Source organism: Trichechus manatus, unplaced genomic scaffold, assembly GCF_000243295.1.
Source record: "Trichechus manatus latirostris isolate Lorelei unplaced genomic scaffold, TriManLat1.0 scaffold00227, whole genome shotgun sequence".
In the NCBI taxonomy this organism is placed as follows: domain Eukaryota; kingdom Metazoa; phylum Chordata; class Mammalia; order Sirenia; family Trichechidae; genus Trichechus; species Trichechus manatus.
This window is the reverse complement of record NW_004444163.1, coordinates 3,266,583-3,287,662: the sequence shown is the minus strand read 5'-3', so window position 1 is coordinate 3,287,662 and position 21,080 is coordinate 3,266,583. Positions and strand designations below refer to the sequence as shown.

The 21,080-nt window shown below is 45.4% G+C and overlaps 1 protein-coding gene across 2 annotated transcripts in view; it reads left to right on the top strand.

The window, feature by feature from the left end:
- The window catches only part of SORL1 (sortilin related receptor 1), a 222,857-nt gene that overhangs the window by 11,771 nt on the left and 190,006 nt on the right, over positions 1 to 21,080 (top strand). For both annotated transcript variants that reach the window (XM_004389001.2, XM_023742976.1), the window contains exons 2-3: positions 8,898 to 9,014; positions 18,286 to 18,411. In XM_004389001.2, coding sequence (XP_004389058.1) covers positions 8,898 to 9,014; positions 18,286 to 18,411 — 243 coding nt within the window. The remainder of the gene's footprint in view (positions 1 to 8,897; positions 9,015 to 18,285; positions 18,412 to 21,080) is intronic.

The window sequence follows — 21,080 nt, the reverse complement described above, 5'->3', positions numbered from 1 at the left end:
ATTTTGTGAAGAATGGCTTATTTTGGCAAAGAGCAGCTTGGTGATAATGAGAAATCATGTTTTAGCATTTTGAAGTTTCTATGAAATATGTTTATGTATAAAGTATCATTTGATTCTTACAAGAGTTCTATGAAATTGGGAAGATAAGAATTATTATCACTCAGAATTGTGTAGTTGTTGTTATCTGCCTTCGAGTCAGACCCCAGCTCACGGTGGCCGTATGCACAGCAGGGCGAAATGCTGCCCAGTCCTCCGCCATCCCCATGATTGGTTGCAGATCTGACTGTTGTGATTCATAAGGGTTTCACTGGCTGATTTTTTGGAAGCAGATCACCAGGCCTTTCTTCTAGTCCATCTTAGTTTGGAAGCTCCACTGAAACCTGTTAGCATCATCGGAACACATAAGCCTTCACTTACAGATGGGTGGTGGCTGTGCCTGAGGTATATTGGCTGGGAATTGAACCCAGGTCTTCTGCATGGAAGACAAGACTTCTACCACTGAACCGCTACTGCCCTCACTCAGAGTTATATAGCTGGTAAATTGTAGAGATCAAGACTCAACCCCAAGCCTTCTGACTTGTTTCAAATTTACTCTGCCACATTGCCCTCTCATAAGTAATAGTGAAAGCCTTGCTTTCAGGCAGGGACCCACAGCCTTTTTACTGTGAAGAACTCTCTCCTCCTGCCCCCTACCTTCTCATTGGCTCTTAATGTTCTGGCTACACCGATTGTCTTTTAACTTTTCAAATATGACAGGCCCTTCCCATTCCTGGCCTTTGCTCTGTATCCCTGGGTCTGCATCTCTGCCCACCTCTCCATCGTCTTTCCCGTATGTCTTGTCTACAGTGAAGCCTCGCTGTCTCCCCATGTGAGAATCGTCTCCTCTGTTAAACAACTTCAATTTAATAATTATTTTGTAGAATTAGTTGTCTAATGCTTGTTTCCCCTACTAATTTATGAGCATGAGGCCTTAGGACCTAGGTCGGCCTGCTGTTTTCCTCACACCTAGCATAGGGTCTGGTGTACAGTAAGTGCCCAATACATATTTATTGAATGAACCAGGAAAGTGAGGGAAAGTGGGTGGTCTGGACCAGTCCGAAGAGCTCATAGAAAAAGCTTTGGGTCCACAATCGATCCTCATGTTGGCGAGTCCTGGCCTAGGATGCTCAGAGCCAGTATGGAACATCACATCAAAATCTCTCTGTGACCTTAACCTCATCTACAAAATGTGGAAATTGGTTTAGATGTTCTCTGAGGTTCCTTCTGGCCCTGATATTTTTGTTCTTTTTCCTGCTTACCAACAGGTAAATTAAGGGGTGATTATTTTGATTATGCAGTAGTTAAGTGTTCAGCTGCTAACCAAAAGGTTGGTAGTTCGAATCCACCAGCTGCTCCTTGGGAACCCTATGGGGCAGTTCTGCTCTGTCCTATAGGGTTGCTGTGAGTCAGAATCAATTCCACGACAATGGGGTTTGGTGGTATTTTCATGACAGAGATTTTTCACAGGTTTCTTTTAGTAAGGAACCCTCCTGGGACAACAAAGCATATTTGCTGAATGACAGTGTGTGTTGACCAGGAGATGGTGAACAGGTTCTTCCTGCCAATGATCAATCAGAAATGAAGATATGTCTCTCCAAACTCATATTGGGGAGAATGTAATTATCAAGCCTTTGATAAAGAGAAAGGAAAAGGCATGATTTTTTATCCATAGGGAGATGATGGTTTCAGTGAAGGAGACTGTAGTGAAATGCTGAGGTTTTAGTTCAAGGTCATTCTTAGGCTTGGTACTTTACCTTGGAGACGTCTTGTCTCCATTCCTTTTATTTCCCCATCTGCAAAATGGGCAGTCTGCATTTATCAGCAGAGTAGTTACTGAGTTCTGTGGCTGAAGCCTCCTGCTCAGATGCAAAAGCCAGATGAGTGAGCCGAGAGAAAATGAACAGAGGCTGTCTGCAAGGAGCTCAGAAACTGGATTTCTGCTCTCCTTCTGAGGTGGAGTCCAGGGAGGATAATGAGGCTACTAAATAGAGTGAGAACACAGTCTTCCAAGTGGACACTGTGGGGCGATTTGCATACCTAGCATTTAGGTCAAGCAAATGGGTGGTTTGAGAAAACCTTGTTATTCTTGGACCTTGAGAGTCTGTCTTTGGTTTCCTCAGGCCGGTGGTATAGTTCAGGGGATTTAGCGGCTGCCTCTGTCCTCACAGTTGAAGGACAGGATATTTGCTTTATACTTCATTGTAGAATTTTAAAAATGCTTCTTTGTATTTCACTGTGAATGAAACAGAAATGAACCAGACGGCCTTATTTGTCCTTCTTGTGCTGTGTTCTGGCAAGAAGCTGTGTGGGAGCAGTGAGGACTACGAGCTGTGGGTATCTAGGACATCCTGATCTTTAGATTTGAACAATTTGAAAAGGTAATGGCAAGAGAAATGAATGGAGACGATATGTGACCCATTCTATTTAAGGATCCCCTTCCCCGTGAGTAAGCCTCAATGACTGTATAGATTTTGGTGGCTTTGTTGTAAATTCATTATTGGTTCAGACTTGTACCACTGATTTCTCCAAGAAGTCCCCTGTGTGCTATAAAACCAAAACCAACCAGTTGCTGCTGAGTTGATTCTTACTCATGGGGACCCCATGTGTGTCAGAATAGTACTGCTCCATAGTGTTTTCAGTGACTGTTTTTTTGAAAGTAGGTCATCAGGCCTTTCTCCCAAGGTGCCTCTGGTTGGATTCGAACCACCAACCTTTCGGTTAGTAGCCGAGCGCTTAATCGTTTGTACCACCCAGGGACTGCTTTAACAGGTAAGAAATGATTAAAGAGCCTCAAACGGTGCTTGACGCATAGTAGGCCTCAGTTTATACTTAATCGGTAAAATGAATGCATGAGGAATCAGTATCTTCATAAAACAAACAATTTATTTGCCCTCCTTTCTATTTAGAACAACCCTGAGCTTGGGAATTGGGTAGCGGCAGATTCTTCCCTTCACTCTAAATAACAGGAGGCAAATTTTACACTCTTTGGATCACCAGGACCTGCTGGGAGACTCAGAGACAACATGCCGGGTGATTTGGACCTGTTTGAAAAGAGACACGGAGGTGTGTCAAGGTGTGGGTGGTAGCGATTATTGTGAGCTGGGAGGCGACACTGGCCCGAGCCGGTGGCTTCTCTGGCTGGACTGGGAGGCCTGTGCTGGTGCTGATGCCCTGCAGACCCGCCGATGGCTCTTGAAGGATTGCTTTGGCCAGAGACCCAGTCCTCAGCCTGCCTTCTCCGTGACTCATTCTAGCTGCATATTTTGGTAGCATGAAGGATTTAGATGAGATGAAAGAAGCAATTCTTAAGAGTGGGAGCTCTTGGGGACTGGATTAGCACTGGAGAAGTATAGTGTTCTTTACAGGTCATAGTTGTTTTTTTAAAATTTATTGGGGTGAAATCCACATAACGTAACATTCCCATTTTAAATACACAGTTCAGTGGCATTTAGTACATTGACAATGTTATACAACCACTGCCTCTATCTAGTCCCAAGATATTTTCATCACTCTGAAATAAAACCCCATGTCCATTAAGCAGTCACTCTCCATTCTCCTCTTCCTTTAGCCCCTGGCAACCACCAGTCTGCTTTTTGCTTCTAAGGAATTAACAATTTTGGATATTTCCTGTAAATGGAATCATACAACATGTGACCTTTTGTGTCTGGCTTCTTTCACTTAACATAATGTTTTTGAGGTTCATCTACTTTGTAGCGTGTCAGTAGGTCATAGAGTTTTAACAGCAACTCAAAATACCAAAGAGGCAGTGGTGGTTCGGTGTTAGAGTTCTCGTCTTCCATGAGGGAAACGTGGGTTTGATTCCCAGCCATGTACCTCACGTGTAGCCACCCATCCGTTGGCTTGCCTGTTGCGAGGATGCTAAGCAGGTTTCAGTGGAGCTCCCAGATAAAGACAGACTAGGAGGAAAGGCCTGGCAATCTACTTCTGATGAATCAATCAGCCAGTAAAACCTTATGGATCACAATGGTCTGATCTGTGACTGATCATGGGGATGCTGCAGGACCAGGCAGCATTTAGTTCTGTTATGTACATGTTTGCCATGATATGGGGGGCCTACAGCAGCTAATAACAACAAAATACCAAAAGACAACCCCCCCCACAAAAAAAAAAAATGTGAGTCTCTTTTAGCCACTGTTGTTTGGTCTCACTCATGTCTTATCAGGGGACCCCTGGGTGGACTAGATTCATCATCCCTCAAATAAGCTCCATTAGCAACACCTGGAGTCTATCTTTTAAAAATACAGATTCGTGGGCTCCAGTCAGCAGGATTCTGAGTCAGGTCTGAGGTGGATCCTCATAGGTGATTCTGACTACAAACCAGGCTTGGGAGCCCCTGGACCAGGTGACATCCGGGAGGCCCTTCAACCACCCAGGATTACCTTGACTCTTAATGACCTGACCGTGAGCCTGGCAGAGCCTGGTCCGAGACACCCCAGAGATGCTGCTGCTTGTTGTTGGCAGTGTCTGGGTTCCGAGATTTCCGTGGGATGCGATTTTTCTCCTGTTTGCTTTCTTAGGGGAGGCTCTTGGCCCCCTCCCTGCTGTTTTTACAGCTCCAGTTAATTGTGTTTCATTTATCAAGCTCCAGCTTCTGCTCTCTGTGAGCTAAGGGTGGGAGAGGAAAGGTTGTTCCTGCTCAGGGTTGTGGTTATAACTGACTGCACATCAAGGTTATATTCCTGGAAAAGCCACCCTCCCACACCCTCCCAGGCCAGCGTCTCCTGGGTTTGTGTTACACCACCCTCTGCACGGCTGTTTGTGGAGTGGGCGAAGCTGAGAAGAGTGATCTGGAAGCCTGCTGCAGCCCGGAGAGGGCTTGTGGACTCCAAGGCTCAGGGGGAGGAGGCAAAAGGGCAATCTTTGGGGAAGGAGAAGAAACAAACAAACAAACCGGAAAGCACCAATTAGGGCAGGGGCTGTGATCGCTGGGACCTGTAGGCTGTTCTTGATTGTGGCGGCTGCCCCGGGCCTCTGGTTTCCTGGTCACATTCTGTGGTGAGCTAGCAGGACAGTCCCGCTTTGACAGCTCTTCCTCTCTGTCCCCTGGTTGGGGGTGGTGCTGGAGGCCCTGGGTGGTGGCGACAGTTTCTTTGCATTAATGAATTCTATGGCCCGCTGGCCTGCCTGCTGGCCTGGTTTCTCTGGCTGCAGGGATTCCTGTGGCTGACCTTGGGCGTCTGCTTTGGGGATCAGCCATTGACCCATCGTGGCTCACCGGGGAGTTACTCACGTGATCAGGGTGTGACCAGGTGGAAATCGAAGGAGCTGGACTGTTTGTGTTGGTTCCTGGTGACCCTCTTACAAGCCATTTCTAACCAGGGATTTTTACCCCCTACTAGGCTGCCCTTGTATAGTCTGCTGTTGGGAATAAAAAAAACATCTATTAAAAAAAATTTTTTTAAAGTGTTTTACCAAGCTGGCCTTCTAGGCTTTCTTTGTAAAGAAAAAAAAAAAAAAAAGCCCTCAGTTATTTTGATGCTTGTCCTCTGTGCTTCTCTCACCCCTTCACCTCTCTTAGGATTGGTTGAGGGGGTCTCGTAAATCTCATTTTCTCCCAGTAGAAAGACTTCAGCGAATTGTTTGCAGGCCTCTTTCCCACTCTGATCACTGAAAGCTTTGTATCCAGTTCAAAGTATTATCTGATGGTTACCTGCCAGAGGGGCCAGTTTTGGCAGGCCGTCTTTGAGAAGTTGAATATTGGCGGGCATTTTCATCCCAGACCCTGGATGAACTTGGGCAATTCTTTTAGGTTCTTAATCCTTTATTGTATTGTTGTTTGTATCTCTCTCTATCCATTCCCCCTGGCTCCAAGGGAGGTCCCTGGGTGGCACAAATGATTTGTGTTCGACTGGTGGCGCAGTGGTTAAGAGCTCGGCTGCTAACCAAAAGGCAGTTCAAATCCACCAGCTGCTCTTTGTAAACCCTCTGGGGCAGTTCTGCTCTGTCCTGTTTGGTGGCTGTGAGTTGGAATTGACTCCACGGCAACGGGTTTGGTTTTGGTTTTTACTAACCTAAGGGTTGGTGGTTTGAACCCATCCAGTGGCACCATAGAAGAAGGCCTGGAAATCTGCTTCTGTAAAGGTTTTATCCAAGAACAACCCTGTGGAGCAGTTCTACTCTGTAACCCGTGGGGTTGCCATAAGACAGAATCAACTCGAAGGCAACGGGTTTTTTTTTTTTGTTGTTGTTTTAGGCTCCAAGGGTGAGGATGTTTTTGGAGGGAGAAGGCTTCTGGCCTTAACTCCCAGGGTGTCAGTGCTGGTGATCCTCATATACTTGAAGCTTCTTCGCTGAGGCTTGGGCTAGAAGGAGACAGGGGAAAAGGGAAGGCTGGCTTAAGGCTTCAGCAGCTGGTGGAGTCCCTTAGCTGTTTTCTCTGTGTGGCTCTTTGCATTAAATAATCTATTATTTTATTTTTACTTGCCTGGATTTATCTACCTGGGAATGGGAAGGGACATTTGGGAATGACCTGTTTTCCTGAAAAATATCAAGGGTCTTTTTCTTTAAATAGGTCACATTTCAAGTATTTCCCAAAAGAATTTGGAGGCGGGATCAAATTAGATGCAGGTGCTTGAGACTCAAAGCAAAACAGTTAAGGATTAGCTCCATTGTCGTTCTGGCTGCCAAGTTTTTGGCATAGGTGTTTTCCTTCTCCCTGGTGACACCTGAGAACACCTTAAGGAGTGGGTGGGGAAAGTTAGGGTGTGGTGGGGTGAGGAAGAGAGAGGAGGAGAAAGGGCGCTGTGGGAGGGGCAGGCTTTCTGCTGCGGAGTCTTTATAAGACAGACAGACGAACACTAAGAGGGCAGGTCAGCGTAGGGTTGAATTTACCTCAGTCCAAGAGTTGTGAGACTGGGAGTGGAGCATGCAGCCTGCAACGTGCAGAGGCTACTCGGAACGTCAGAAGCCTGATCTCCTTTTACGCGTGCCAGAGACAGCTGAGGTTGAGGAGGCTGCTGGAGTAGGCTTCTCTCAGACGTTGCTCTGCAAGAGAGAGCACTTGTCCTTGATTTTGGGGGGTTTTGTCCAGATTCTGAATGTACTGGCTTTCAGAAATTTTGAAATTGTGGTCAACGCTTTGCTTTCCTCACAGAGGATGAAATGTATGGCTTCGTTGTTCTAAAATGCGGTGCTTGAACTGGCGACCATCAGAGAATGGTGAAATGAGAAAAATAAATAATTCAGTTAGTTTTTCATAAAGCAAAGTTTATTTAAAATAAACAACTCTTCTTTGTTCTAGGATGATATCCTTCAGTTTTAGGTGTTAAAATGCCCTTTCTTAAAAAAAATGACAGTGATTATTGGTGATGGTTGTATCAGTTCGCAGGACAACCACCGCCACCACTGATTGCCGCTGAATCAGCCGTGACTCATGGCGACCTCGTGTGTCAGAGTAGAACTGTGCTCCATAGGGTTTTCAAAGGCTGAGTTTTTGGAAGTAGATCACCAGGGCTTTCTTCTGAGGCACCTCTGGGTGGACTCCAACCTCCAACCTTTTGGTTAGCAGCTGAGCACATTAACCATTTGCATTACCTAGCTATGTAGTGAAGGAGCCCTGGTGATGCAGTGGTTAAATGCTCGGCTGCTGACTAAAGGGTCGGCGGTTTGAACCCACTAGCCGCTCCAGCGGTCTATTTCTGTAAAGATGTAATGATTACAGCCTTGGAAACCCTATGGGGCAGTTTTACTCTGTCCTGTAGGGTCGCTATGAATCAGAATAGACTCGTTGGCAATGGGTTTGGGATTAGTTATGTAATAGATGAATCCCAGCAGCTCTGTAGTGTAACCCAATGGAAATGCATCTTGCAACCATGGGAGGTTCAAAATGAGGGTTACTGAGAAGTGGAGGACCTTCTCCTCAGGGAGACAGGCTCCTTCTGCCTTGAGGCTTTCCTGTCCTCTGGGCCTGTGGATAGGAAAAGAAAACAGAGATGGTGGGCGGGATCTTTGTGGGGCCAGGGCTGGTAGTGGCACTGATAACCTTCCTTCCCATGCCATTAGCTGGAACTCAGTCCCAGGGCCACCCCAACTGCAAGGCAGCCTGGGGGTGAATCTGGCTGTCATCAGGAACACACTGGGAAGAAGAGGAAGCAGATTTGGAGAAGAGCTGGTCAAGCTCTGACACAGAGGTTCTTGTTAATGGCCTTATGTGGCAACATAGATACCGTCAGCAGATCCTCTGTTGGCCTTCTTATTTATTTTAATTTTAATTTCACTGATCTATAAAATTCAAAAGGCTGGGAATTACAATAATAACTAGCAGTAATTCAAAGGAAATTTCTACTGAACCCTGGAAAAGACTTCCTTACTTGAGACACTTCAAAAATAAATACAACTGCACAGTGATGCTTTCCTCTTGTTCCTCATTATGAGCTTAGGGTGATCAGCGTTGCCTTTAGGCCAGAGAAAGCACCCATCTGAACAGGTTTGAGAAGTGTGTGGTCTTTCTGGCCTGTGATTTTTTTTTTGAATGAGGGAGATGTTTCAGTATTCTGGTTTAAAAACTTAAGTGTGTGTGTCATACATATGGAGTAAGGATGAAGATAACTAGAGGTTGCGATGTCACAATGGACAAAAATAAGCAAGCTAATGAGAGCCTACAAAGAGGATTTTCTGCAATTCAATTATATCCAGAATAGTAGGGAACTAGTGTCTCTTCTTGGGGAAGTTGAGTCTGGTGGGCTGTGTTCAGTGGGGGAAAATAGGCCATCTCTGCCCAGTCCTTCAGATCTAAGAATCTGGGCCATTTCTGAGTGACAAAGGAGAGAGTCTTGACTAGAAGGTTTGTGGCCCTTGTTCATGATCCTTAATTCCTGTGTTGGTTTGGTCTCTTTCAGGTTAGTCTGAATGATTCCCACAATCAGATGGTGGTGCACTGGGCCGGAGAGAAAAGCAACGTGGTCGTGGCCTTAGCCCGAGACAGCCTGGCATTGGCAAGGCCCAGGAGTAGTGATGTAAGTATCTGTGTGGCTCTGGCCACTCCTCTGTGCCGTTAACATGCTCTTTTCTGATCTGCCGGCATGACCATGCCAGAAAAAGTAGTGGGTAAGTGAAGAATGGCTTGGATGAATTATATGATAGGGAAGAGAATCTAGAAAATAATATATCCTTTGTTTGCTGAACACAGGGTGGTGCTGTCAGTGTTGCAAATAGATCCTTGCGATATGTGATTGCTTTTGTGAAGTGATAGGGTAGGAGCTGGATCGTTGTATCTGCTCAGCAAAATGCCAGAATGCATTTCTGGGCAGAGCTGCCCACCGGTAGCAGTTCCAGGTGGAATCTAATTGGTCTTTCCCATGTGCTGATTTCTCTTAACCTGTTTCAGTTGGGTAAATTGTGGAATCTGATTTTCTCATAGTCTTAATTTCCATAGTTGATTTTTTTTTTTTTTACGATGTTTAATAGTTAGGTTCTTTGTTAGACCAAACCAAACCTGTTGCCGTTGAGTCAGTTCTGACTCATAGCGACCCTATAGGACAGAGTAGAACTGCCCCATAGAGTTTCCAGGGAGCAGCTGGTAGATTCGAACTGCTGATGTTTTGATTGGCAGACAAGCTGTTTGTTAGACTAAGGATTACAAACTCAAAGGCCTGCAGGAGGCCAGGCAGGTAATGGAAAGGATTGAAGCCACCTCCAAGTTAATAACACTATTTACTTCCGTGAAGAAAAACGGTCCCTCCCATTTTTCTTGAAGTGTATGGGTCTGTTGGGCAATATATCATTTTCCCACTTTTGATAGTGACACAGGTTCAAGAAATATTTCACCATTATTTTAATTTGAATGTGGTGATTGATACTTGGTCTCAGTGTCAGGGACATGCAGGAAGTGGAAGGGACTTTGGCAAACTGGAGAATACTTGCTAATCATTTCTAGACTCTGGTTGGCCTGCAGGAATGAGGGCCCAGTGTTGCCAGATCTGCTGATGTTTCAAGAGAATCCCAGAAGTCTGGGTTTTTAGTGAACTCTGCTATATCTTAAAAGTTGGCAGCCAAGGTATAGTTTTTAAAAACATTGTGTGAGCCAAGCAAAACATACGTGGGGCCAGAGCTGGCCCTTGGGTCCCAAGTCTGCGACCTTGCTCCCAGCTTTCTTCGTTGGGGGAAGAGGATCAGTCACTGCCGTGGATCAGGGGTCTGACATGGTGAGAGGGTGAGGCTGTCACAGGAAGACACGCTGTGGAGCTTCCCTCCCTCTGCAGTCTGGCCAGAGGAAACTGCCTGATGAACTTGCTAGCACATTTGCCATCAGCCTTAAGGATAAACTTGTAACTCTTGAATGTAGATTGGCTTTCCATGAGGTCCCTCTGTGTATAGCGACTGTTTGGGATGGATGTGTTCAGAGGTAGGTGACGGGAGGGAGCCCAGGATTCTAATGAGTTGAACTGTGGCAGCCACAAACAGGGAGGGCAGAAGAAGGGCTGGCTAGAAGGATGCATAGCTTTGCCCAGGGTGGGTGCCATGCATGGCGTGTGGGAAACCACCACAGCCAACAGTCTGGGTGTAGTGCTTTGGAGTGGAGGTACACCTGTTTTGGCGAAGACTTGGGCCCATTTATAAATGCCCTCAGGACTGGCAAACAGCTGTAGCCACAGACCGCAGCCCCTGAGTGCCCGTTTACCCTGTGAGGGTCTCCGTAGGTACCACCTGTCTCAGTTACCTAATGGTTCTGTAACACAAACACCACAAGTGGGTGGCATTAAAGAACAGAAATTTATTTTCTCACAGCTCTGGAGGCTGGAAGTCCAAATCAGAGTGTTCCTTGTAGGTGGTCCTGGGTGTTCCCTGGTTCTCTGGTTTGTAGATGTTCCGCACATGTGTCTGTCTGACTGCATGTATGTGTGTCTCTGCTCTTTTTATAACTCAAAGTGATTAGATTTAGAGCCCACTCTAGTTGGGCATGATCTGTTTAACACAACAAAGAAAAGCCTATTTCCAAACAGAATTATATCCACAGGTATAGGGGTTAGGACTCTAACACATGTTTTGGGGGAGACACAATTTAATCTATAACAGCACCCTCAGAAGAGTCACTGTCAATAGACAGGAGATAGCTTTATACACCCTCTCCTCACTTATCAGCGTGGTTAGGTTCCAAAGACCAGGTCATTATGCAAAATCATTGTTATGCAAAAATGGAGGATGACTGCATCATTACATAAATGTGAAATGTCGGATAACAAGATAGTGTGAGGAGAAGGTGTACTATACTGTGTTGAGAAATCCTCTTTGAGACTTACATACATTTTAAAAATTCTTTGCCCAGATAATATTTTTTCTGAGATTGGTAAAAGACCTTAACCATTGTTTTATAGTTTTGCTGGAAAACAAGAGCCTAGAGACATTAAGTGACTTGCATGAGGCCACTCCACATGTCTGTGGGAGACTTGGGACTAATGAGATTTAAGACCCAGTCCTGGACTCAGTGTCTGAATATTTGAGTGTGTCTTATGAAGAGTCCATTGAGCATTTGAAGTGTGAAGCTTTTCTGGAGTGAAATTTATGTGTTAAGATTATACTGTAAAGGCAACTTAATGCCCAGAGGTAGTAAATTGGGGTAGCAGAAATTTCCTCCATGTGTACACAAGCTACATTAAAGAATTGGCAGATGAAAATGCGATGTTCTGAAGTGAAAAGTTAATGCAAAGATAAATTATGACCCATGGGCAGGAGTTTGTGGTGCTGAAGTAGTAACAATCCAGCTTTTCTTTAAAGAAGCCTGGGAGCATAGCTTATAATTCCCCTTCACAGTCCAGAGGGGAAAGGACCTGTACAAATAATAAGATGTGTGAGCGTTGGAGGGTAACCAAGGCCGTACATATTCGGTATATAAAAAGGAATGGATCTGAAAGCTGGAAACCTGGAAGGTTTGTTCTTAAACAGAAAAAAAAAAAAAAAATCACCGACTGATGAATTTACAGCCAGTGTGAGTTCCTAGGTGCTGTAAACGGCTAATGCACTTAGCTGCTAACCGAAAGGTTAGAAGTTCAAGTCTACCCAGAGGTGCCTTGGAAGAAAGACCTGGCAATCTAATTCCAAAAAAAATCAGCCCTGGAAAACCCTGTAGAGCCCAGTTCTACTCTGACACATGTGGGGTCCTTGTGAGTTGGAGTTGACTCACTGGCAGCTGGTGACTGGTATGGTGTGATTCCATGAAGAACGGCTCCTGCAGGACAGATTGCTTTCTGTGTTAAGTCTAGTAGAAGAAAGGAAACAATACACCTTCTCCTCACTTATCAACTGTGGTCTTATCTGACATTTTGCATTTAAGACAGTAGTCAAAAATCTACTATCTGACTTTTTTGCACAATAATAACGTAGGTCTGGCAGTAACAGTTGCCGAAGTAGGCGGTGAGAGTAACACTGGCTGTGATGGTTAAGATTTTATGTGTCAACTTGGCTGGACCATGATTCTCAGTGGTTTGGCTGTTATGTAATGATGTAGTCATCCTCCATTTTGTGATCTGATGTGGTAATCCTCCATTTTTCCATAATGCTAATTTCAAATAATGACCTGGTCTTTGGAACCTAACCATGTCAGTAAGTGAGGAGAGGGTGTAGATGTTACTTATCTTGACTCTTCACAACTCTTTGTTTCTGCCCTCTCGTGACATATTTTACAAGTACTCAGTTGCAACATAATTGACCAAAGACCTGTCCAGAGATAGTGTCCACCAGAAGATTAGAATCCAGCTGAGAAGATGTCATGAAAGATAGCAGACATTACTTTTGGTATGGCATTATGATTTGTGCCCCACAAGACCGACTGGAGAGTGGGGCGAGTACTTGCTAACAGTGCAGACTAGGTAGCCTGAAGGAGGCTGGTCTCTGGCCCATCATTGCTTCTGAAATCAGAACTCTTGGGTTTGAATCTGGGCTCGGCCATTCCTTAGCCATCTGACCTTGGGACAAGTCATTTAGCTTCTCTCGGTCTTCTCATCTAGCAGTGAGATAGTACAGGTTTCCGTGCTATCCAAAAATAGAGCATTCCTGTGAAACTGTTCATAAGCTGAAATGACGTAAAGCAAAGATGCAATTACTGTCAATTTATATGGGAAAAAATTTGAGCATTCCCAGACCCACAAAATAACCTATCAAATTATACCAAATAACACATAAAACCTAAGATAACCCTAACATATAGTAAGAGCAGGAATGAGGTAATACATACACAGCCTATATAAAGTAGATGCTGAGTGTAGTTGCTGGGGAAGGAGTTTGGCAACGCCTCTCTCGATGCTTGGGGTGCACGCTGCCTCTCTAATGGCTTGCTGCAAAACACACCGTGAATGCTGTTTCTGTTTTTCACCTTTTTATCCATAAAGGCAAAAATTCTCTTCAGATTTCTTTCAGTTAGCAAAAACAAGTACTAATTTAGGGCTTTCGTAAAAGCCAAGTGGCATAAAGCAAATTTTCGAAAAGCAGGGGATACCTGTACTTGTCAGACCTTGCTACCCAAAGTGTGATCTGTCAGTCAGTAACAAGGGTATTTCTTGGGGGCTGGTTAGAAATGCAGAATGTCAGGTCCTACCCCAAACTTCCTGAATCAGAATCTGCCTTTTAACAAGTGTCATGATGGATGCTTTGTACGCCTAGTAGAGTTTGTATAGAGTTTGTATGCATATTAAAGCATGTTGGGCACTGGTGTAAAGTGCTTAGAACAGTGCAGACACAGATATTTTCTGAACATTTTAACTCTTATTCTCCCTCTCCTCCTCGTTATTATTACTACATGGCAAATGATTAATGTGCTTGGCTGCTAACCAAAAGCTTGGTGGTTGGAGTCCCTCCAGAGGCACATTGGAAGAACGGTCTGGCAATCTGCTTCTGAAAAATCAGCCATTGAAAACCCTGTGGATCACAGTTCTATTCTGACACACATGGGTTGCCGTGAGTTGGAAGTCGGCTCTACGGCATCTGTTTTTTTTTGAAGTACAGTGGAAAAATTTAAAACCATCCACTTTGAAGGGCCATCTTTATAGGTGAGAAAATGATCTAGTTAGCAACGTTTGGCAGTTTGGTAGCCCCCCTCCTTGTTTTTTGTTCTTTAGGGAGTAGTGTTATTTTGAGGTCAGAGAGGACTAATTGGTGCAGAAATTTGTGTCTGGAAATGACACACTGTAGAAGTACATAATAAGCAAGTACAGAGTGTTTACCCCAATTCAACTGGAAATCCTCGCGGACAGTGAGTCAGCGACAAAGTACTGTCATGAGAAAAGACATCTGTACCGACCTGTGCAAATGGGGGTGCAGTATGAAAACCACGAGGTCACCAGCCTGCTTGGCAGGTTTGAACACTGGCAGAGACCTTCCCTGGCCTATCCAGCATAAAGGAAAGTGGCTTACCATGTGCCAGGCCTGTGCATGATCTTTGCCCTGTGGAGCTGATGGTCTAATCACATAGAAATCACAATTAGAAAGACAGGATAAAACTACTGTGTTGGAGTTGTTCAACTTGGAGAAGGGAAGGAGAGTTGATGAGCAGGGTTTGAGAGCCTTCAGGCAGAGTGAACCCTTACATGTTGTTGTCGTCAGCTTCTGTCAAGTTGGCCCCGACTCATGGTGGCCCCGTGGACAAAAGAATGAGGTGCTGCCAGGTCCTGAGCCATCACCATGATCCTATGGACTGGACTGTTGTGATCCATAGGGTTGTCATTGACTGGATCACCAGGACTTTCTACCTAGCACGTCTTAGTCTAGAAGCTCTGCTGAAACCTGTTCAGCATCATAGCAATGCCAGCCTCTATTGACAGACTAGCCTCCATTGACAGACAGGTGGTAGCTGTGCGTCAGGTGCGTTGGCTGGGAGTCAAACCTGAGAAACCTTACATACTTCCTCTTAATTTCCATTAAATATAAGATACAGAGAGATAGGTTTTTACAGGTTAGAATTAAGGAAGAGCTTTTTGTTAGAAAGGGTTTTTCCTCTGAGTGCCAGATGACAGAGGTGTGGTTGAGAATCTCTGAAAGCCTCTGGTCTTTGTTAAGTAGTCCGTCTCTCCCTCCTATCCACTGCTCCTTCCAGTGCCTGGCCTATACCCTTGGGTACGAGCCTTCTCTTTAACTGAGAGACCTGAGTATGTAGAATACATTTTCCTGGCAGGTAACTTGTCAGGGTGAGAGGACAACTGGACTTGGAAGAACCCACCCTAGTTTTGTCATTTATTGGCAGTGTGACAATAAGCTAGTCATTAACTTCCCTAAGTCAGTTTTTTAATCTCTTAAATGGAAATAATTATTTATTCAGTCACTTAGTCACTCACTCATTCATTCATTCAAATCACTCTCATTTATTCACTTATTTAACACATTCATTTATTCACTCATTGGTTTATCATGACATTTATTCATTCCAGAAGTCTTTATTGAGTACCTGCTGTGTTCCAGGTACACCAAAGGAGACAAAGGTGAGACTAACTCACAGAGCTTTTTAGGTTCAGAGAGATAATGTATATGAGAGTATTGTATACTGAAAAATGCTACCTTAATGTAAACTTATTATCATATTTGTGCCTCTGAGGAGGTTAAGCATAGTGGATTGTCAACTGATGGGATGTTGGAGCTGGATGAGGCCAGAGTTCCCTTTTTGAGAAGCCATGTGACTTCTGAATCTAACAGGGACTCTTAATGTCCACTCTGGGTCAGAAGAGGGAAGGTGAAAAAGTTCTGCCTCCACTTTTTACCCACTCAGTTAGTTGGTTAGTTCGCAACCTGCTGAAGCTCTGAAGTTGCTTTTGTGGCAGACCCTTACTGCTTGTTTGGTGGTTGGGAACTGTCTTAGTTATCTAGTGCTGCTGTAACAGAAATACTGCAAGTGGATGGCTTTAACAAACAAAAATTTCTTCCCTCACAATCTGGGAGGCTAGAAGTCCAAATTCAGGGCACTAGCTCCAGGAAAAGGCTTTCTCTGTCAGCTCTGGGGGAAGGTCCTTGTCATCAATCTTCCCCTGGTCTAGGAGCTTCTCAGCACAGGGACACCAGGTCCAAAGGAAGTGCTATTCTGGCCCTTGTTTCTTGGTGGTATGAGGTCCCCCATCTTTCTTCTTGTTTCTATCTTTTATATCTCAACAGAGATTGACTTAAGACACTACCTAATATTGTAGATTGAGTCCTGCCTCATTAACATAACTGACTCTAATCCTGCCTCATTAACATCGTAGACATACGATTTACAACACATAGGAAAATCACATCAGATGACAAAATGGTGGACAGTCACACAATACTGGGAGCCATGGCCTAGCCAAGTTGATACACACATTTTTGGGGAATACAGTTCAGTCCATCACAGGAGCATACGCTGCATTTGAGCATGGATGTTTGCAATAGTGTTTGTTCAACTGCGACCCAGAGAAAGGTAGAGGGCTCCCAGTTTCGTTTGTATACATGTTGTGTAGTTTGTTGTTAAGTGGGAGTGTTTCCTGCCCATTGTGGCTAAAGACCATGTCATTTATTAGTGTTTGTATGTCTGGTGCCTAGCATAGTATCTAAGGAGCCCTGGTGGCACAGTGGTTAAAGCACTCAGCTGCTAACCAAAAGGTTGGCGGTTCAAACCCACCAGCTGCTCTGTGGGAGAAAGATGCAGCAGTCTGCTTCCATAAAGACTGACAGCCTTGGAAACCCTATGGGGCAATTCTCCTCTGTTCTGTACAGCTGCCATGAGTTGGAATCGACTCCACAGCAGTGGGTTTAGCATAGTACCTGCCTCATTTGGTACTTTCAAAACATGTTGAATCCGTGGGCAAGGATAGTAATAAACTTTCTGGGATTAGTCTAATAGTTTCCATTGTTTTTGGCATTCATCTGTCATTTTACTTTAATGCTTGCCCCAGTTCTCTTTCTCATAAATCATTTGAAAAATCACTAATAAGTTATTAATATTAGGTTCATCCATCAGGCGTTTTTTGTAACCCGCTGAGTATATTAAGTATATTTCACATCTCACAGGTAGTAAAGTCTAGGTGCACAATGCCTGACAACTTCCATTCTACCATCCATTACCTGGGGTACAATAAATAGCTTCTGAGATCACTGGCTTTGGCGGGAGGCAGCCTGGGTCAGAAACTCACGCTGCTACTTTCTTTCTGTGTTACTTTGGGTAAGTAACTAATCTCATAAGCCTCTGTTGTCTTATCTGTAAAGTAATTTCAGTAATTGTAATGATTACATTTGGTTCGATTTAACAGTTGCATTTGGGTCGATTTTAAGAACTGCGTAGGGTTTTTGTGAGAGTTACCTGAGCTCCTTGATTTGAAGAGGCTGGTCCAGTGTCTGGCGCATAGACAGCACTTGGTGAATGACAGTGATTCTTGTGTTTTATTGCTCTGGGTGCTGGATAGCCGGGAACGATAGCTGGGTAGGATGCAATAGAGAAGTAAATACTGTTGGCTTGTGTGTGGGGCCTGCTGCTGTTTCTCCTCCACTACAGCCTCGTAAAACACTAGTGCCAGAGACGGGATTTGAATACGGATATACTTAACCTGTGTGTATATTTGATCATTTACCACTCTTTCTTTTTCACTTGGTGGAGGCCGCTGAAGGTATTTTTTCCCCCAACGTACGGAATGCTTTAAGAACAGAAGTCGCTAGCAGAGGGATGAAGAATTAGATTACTTTTTGGGGACATTTCAACAGATGGCAAAACATATTCTCCATCCCTTTCCCTGCAGACAACCGCATTCTTTCTGCCTCTGAGTGTGATTTGTTAAACACTTAACCCAGCTACGGTGAGGAGGTTATCATTGTTTCTGTCCACTTGTCTCCTGCTCCAGGGAATTGCCTGGGCCTCAGAAAAGAGGCCAATAGATTCCAGGCATCAGTGGCTGCAGCACTTTCCTGCCTTCTGTCCCCTACATGCTTGAGGACAGGCATAGAGGCGTCCTGTTTTCTCCCTTGGTGGGTTATTTGGTAACATTTGGTACAAACAGTTTGCGCACAACTGCTAAGCTAAAGTTTGGCAGTTCAAATCCAACCAGTAGAGTCGCGGAAGAAAGCCCTGGCAATCTTCTTCCATAAAGATTACAGCTAAGAAAACCTGATGGAGCAGTTCTACCCTCACACACATGTGGTTGCCATGAGTTGGAATCAACTCAATGGCAACTTTTTTTTTTAAGAGGAACCATGTTCAGGATCCAGGTGGGGCATTTGAAAGTGAAGGCAGAATGAGAGATCTTTCTGTCTGATTTCTCACAAACTCTTTTCTTTTTCCTCCCCTCCTCTATATTCCAGGTGTACGTGTCTTATGACTATGGAAAATCATTCAAGAAAATTTCAGAGAAGTTAAACTTTGGTGTGGGAAATAACAGTGAGTCTGTGATCGCCCAGTTCTACCACAGTCCTGCGGACAACAAGCGCGTAAGGAAGCAGCTTCGTGACTTCGTGGGGCTGGATTTTGGGAAATTTGCTGCACTGAAGATCTGTTTGTGCCCTTTGCAGGAGAACTAGTAGCTAACCTTGGGGTTTGTGAGAAGATACAGTTCTCAGGGTGGGACTGTGTAGAAGCCGGCAGGCCAAGTAACGGCCGGACTGGACTACTAGCATACACAGTGGGAGGTTAAACCACAGGGAATTGGCCTGATGAAAGGTGGAAAATGTTGTCTGGTCTAGTGCATGCCCTCCAGAGCCCCTGCTGAGCTTTCAGTTTCATTGGCATCGTGCGTGTGTGTGTGTGTGTGTGCGCGCGTGTGTGTGTATGTGTATGTGTATTTGTGGGTTTGTGTATGTATGTGTGTGTGCGTGTGTGTGTGTGTGTGTATGTGTATTTGTGGGTTTGTGTATGTGTGTGTTTGTGTATGTGTGTGAGTGTGCTTGTGTATATGTGTTTGTGTGTGTGTGGGTTTGTGTATGTATTTAAGTGTGTGCGTGCTTGTACTTTTACGCACTCCTCTTTCCCGTGTCTCTGAACCTGTACTGGTATAGAAAAGAAAACCAAAGCAACAGATATTGCTGTGCCTCCTCATTTGTTTTTCCAGCTGGCTGGCCTGAGGGGCTTTGTTTCTGCAGTAGAAGCTGGCAGTCTTGATTCGGAGGAAGTATTGTTGAGATTGTCCTCCGCCCCAGGGAGTTGGAGCGGGGAGGGCAGGAATAAGACCCTACAAAGCTTCACTGCTGGTTAGATCACTCTGCTCACTGATAGTTATTTGATAGCTTTCTTTCTTGCTGGTGTGCTGCCTAGCTCATTTCCAGAGTTGGATGACTTCTAAGGATGATGAAAAACTCCTTAGTAGCAAAAGCTTCCCGAGGTTGTAAGGGTAGCTGCTGCCTCCTGTGCCTCCAGAAGGACCAAGAGAGCAATCTTCACTTGGTCGTCTCAGGTCCCAGTGCTGGCTTCTCACGTTGCCTCCGGTCTGTTAGCAGGGGCTGTATTCAGAATAGTTCCTGAGTGCAATGTCCTGGGCGCTGGCCAATCGGGGCAGACCCTGTCCAGAAGTGAGCTGGGTTCTGGAGGCCCCCCTGCTGGGCCAGGCATTAACCTTTAGTTGCTGGGTTGTGGGGAGGTCCTGGGGAAGGGTGCAGGCCATTGGGGCTGTAGAAGGGGGGCACACATAGTTTTCAGGCCAGTTCCTATTTACCAACTAGTACAGAAGTTTTTTTTTATTTAAACAACCAGAATAATCATTACTGGTATATACCTGTTAAATATCAGTCCTGCCTAATGATTTCAAGGTGGAGCTTCAGGTAAGAGCAAACTCCCCTCTCCCACCTAATTGTAGGGTCACAGAGCAGTCCCCAGCCGCCACCAAAATGAAAAGCAAGGAGAAGGTTTTGGAAAGATTTGGCTGCATAGACATGAGTGGCGGGCTTCAGTGCCCTTCCCGTCCACTGCACTGTGGTCAGCCAGGCCTGCTGTTGAGGCTCCCCAAGTTGGGTAGGCCCTGCTGCCCTGTTTGCTCTTGGCTCTTTTGGGGTGACGAGCCTCGCCGCAGTGTCCAGCTTGCTGGCTGTGTTGTCCCTCCTGTGGAAAGCTCTGCATACCTCACTTGGCAAGAATCAAATAACACTTGGATTACTCACTTTATCGTGCTCTGTGTATCTGATTGTTGTTACTATCCATAATTTTTACACATTGTCTCAGAGCTAAGTCTTGCTGGAGTTGTGGCTGAAACCGTCTTGGTGGCTTGGACACTGGACCTTGGAATGGCCCTGATGTCCTTCTGGAGTCTACCTTTTTAGCTCGATCTATTCTCCCCCTCCCCCCATGACATTCCTCTTTCTACCAGAGTGTGCAGAAGTCTAAGCACATTCTGTCTTCCTCCCTGCTGCTTGTGGGTTGTGGCGAGCAACTGCTAATACCCTAGGACAGAAGTGAGAAGGCAGAAAAGGTGGCACTGTGGACTTGCAGGAGGAGGTTTAGTGCAGGGAGAGGACAAGGGGCCTTTGGGCAGTAGGGCTGGAGAAGGAGCAGGGCAGGGGTCATGGCATTGGGGCAAGAAGGAAAGAGAAACTCACGGATGACTGCAATAAGAGAGTTTTAGGTGCTGCAAGGTGAGATGGGAGCAGCTGTGCTTGCAGCCTAAGTGCTGTCTATTCGTATTAGACTGAGTTGGGTGTGTTTTGGAGCTGGTGAGATGGAGAGCTGAGCATGAAGAGGACTTTCGCCCGGAGAACTTCCTGATAGACCTTGGGCTGAGTGAGGTTAGGGAGGCCATGTTTTCTATGGAGTTTCTGATTCCCCAGAGAAGGCTGTTCCTCCTCCCCAGACTTCTCAGGAAGGAAATGATGACTCTCACCGTGCTAATTGTTTTTGTTACTCTTGCCTTTGTGCCCTGGGAGGCAAATGACCCCACCAGACCTACCACTTCCTGAGAAACATCACACAAGGTTGGGTGCCTCGCTGTCAATACCAGGGTGCAAGGCCCAGGCACCGCCTGTGTAGGACAGGTCAGGTGGGCTGCAGAGTGCGATGCGCAGTGGCTGGAGTGAGTGATGGCAGTGGCTCTGAAAGGTTAAGGTGTCCTGAAAGGGCCACAAGGAAATCTAAGGATGTGTGCCTGAGGAGCGAGGAAGAAGTTGCTTGTTAGGCA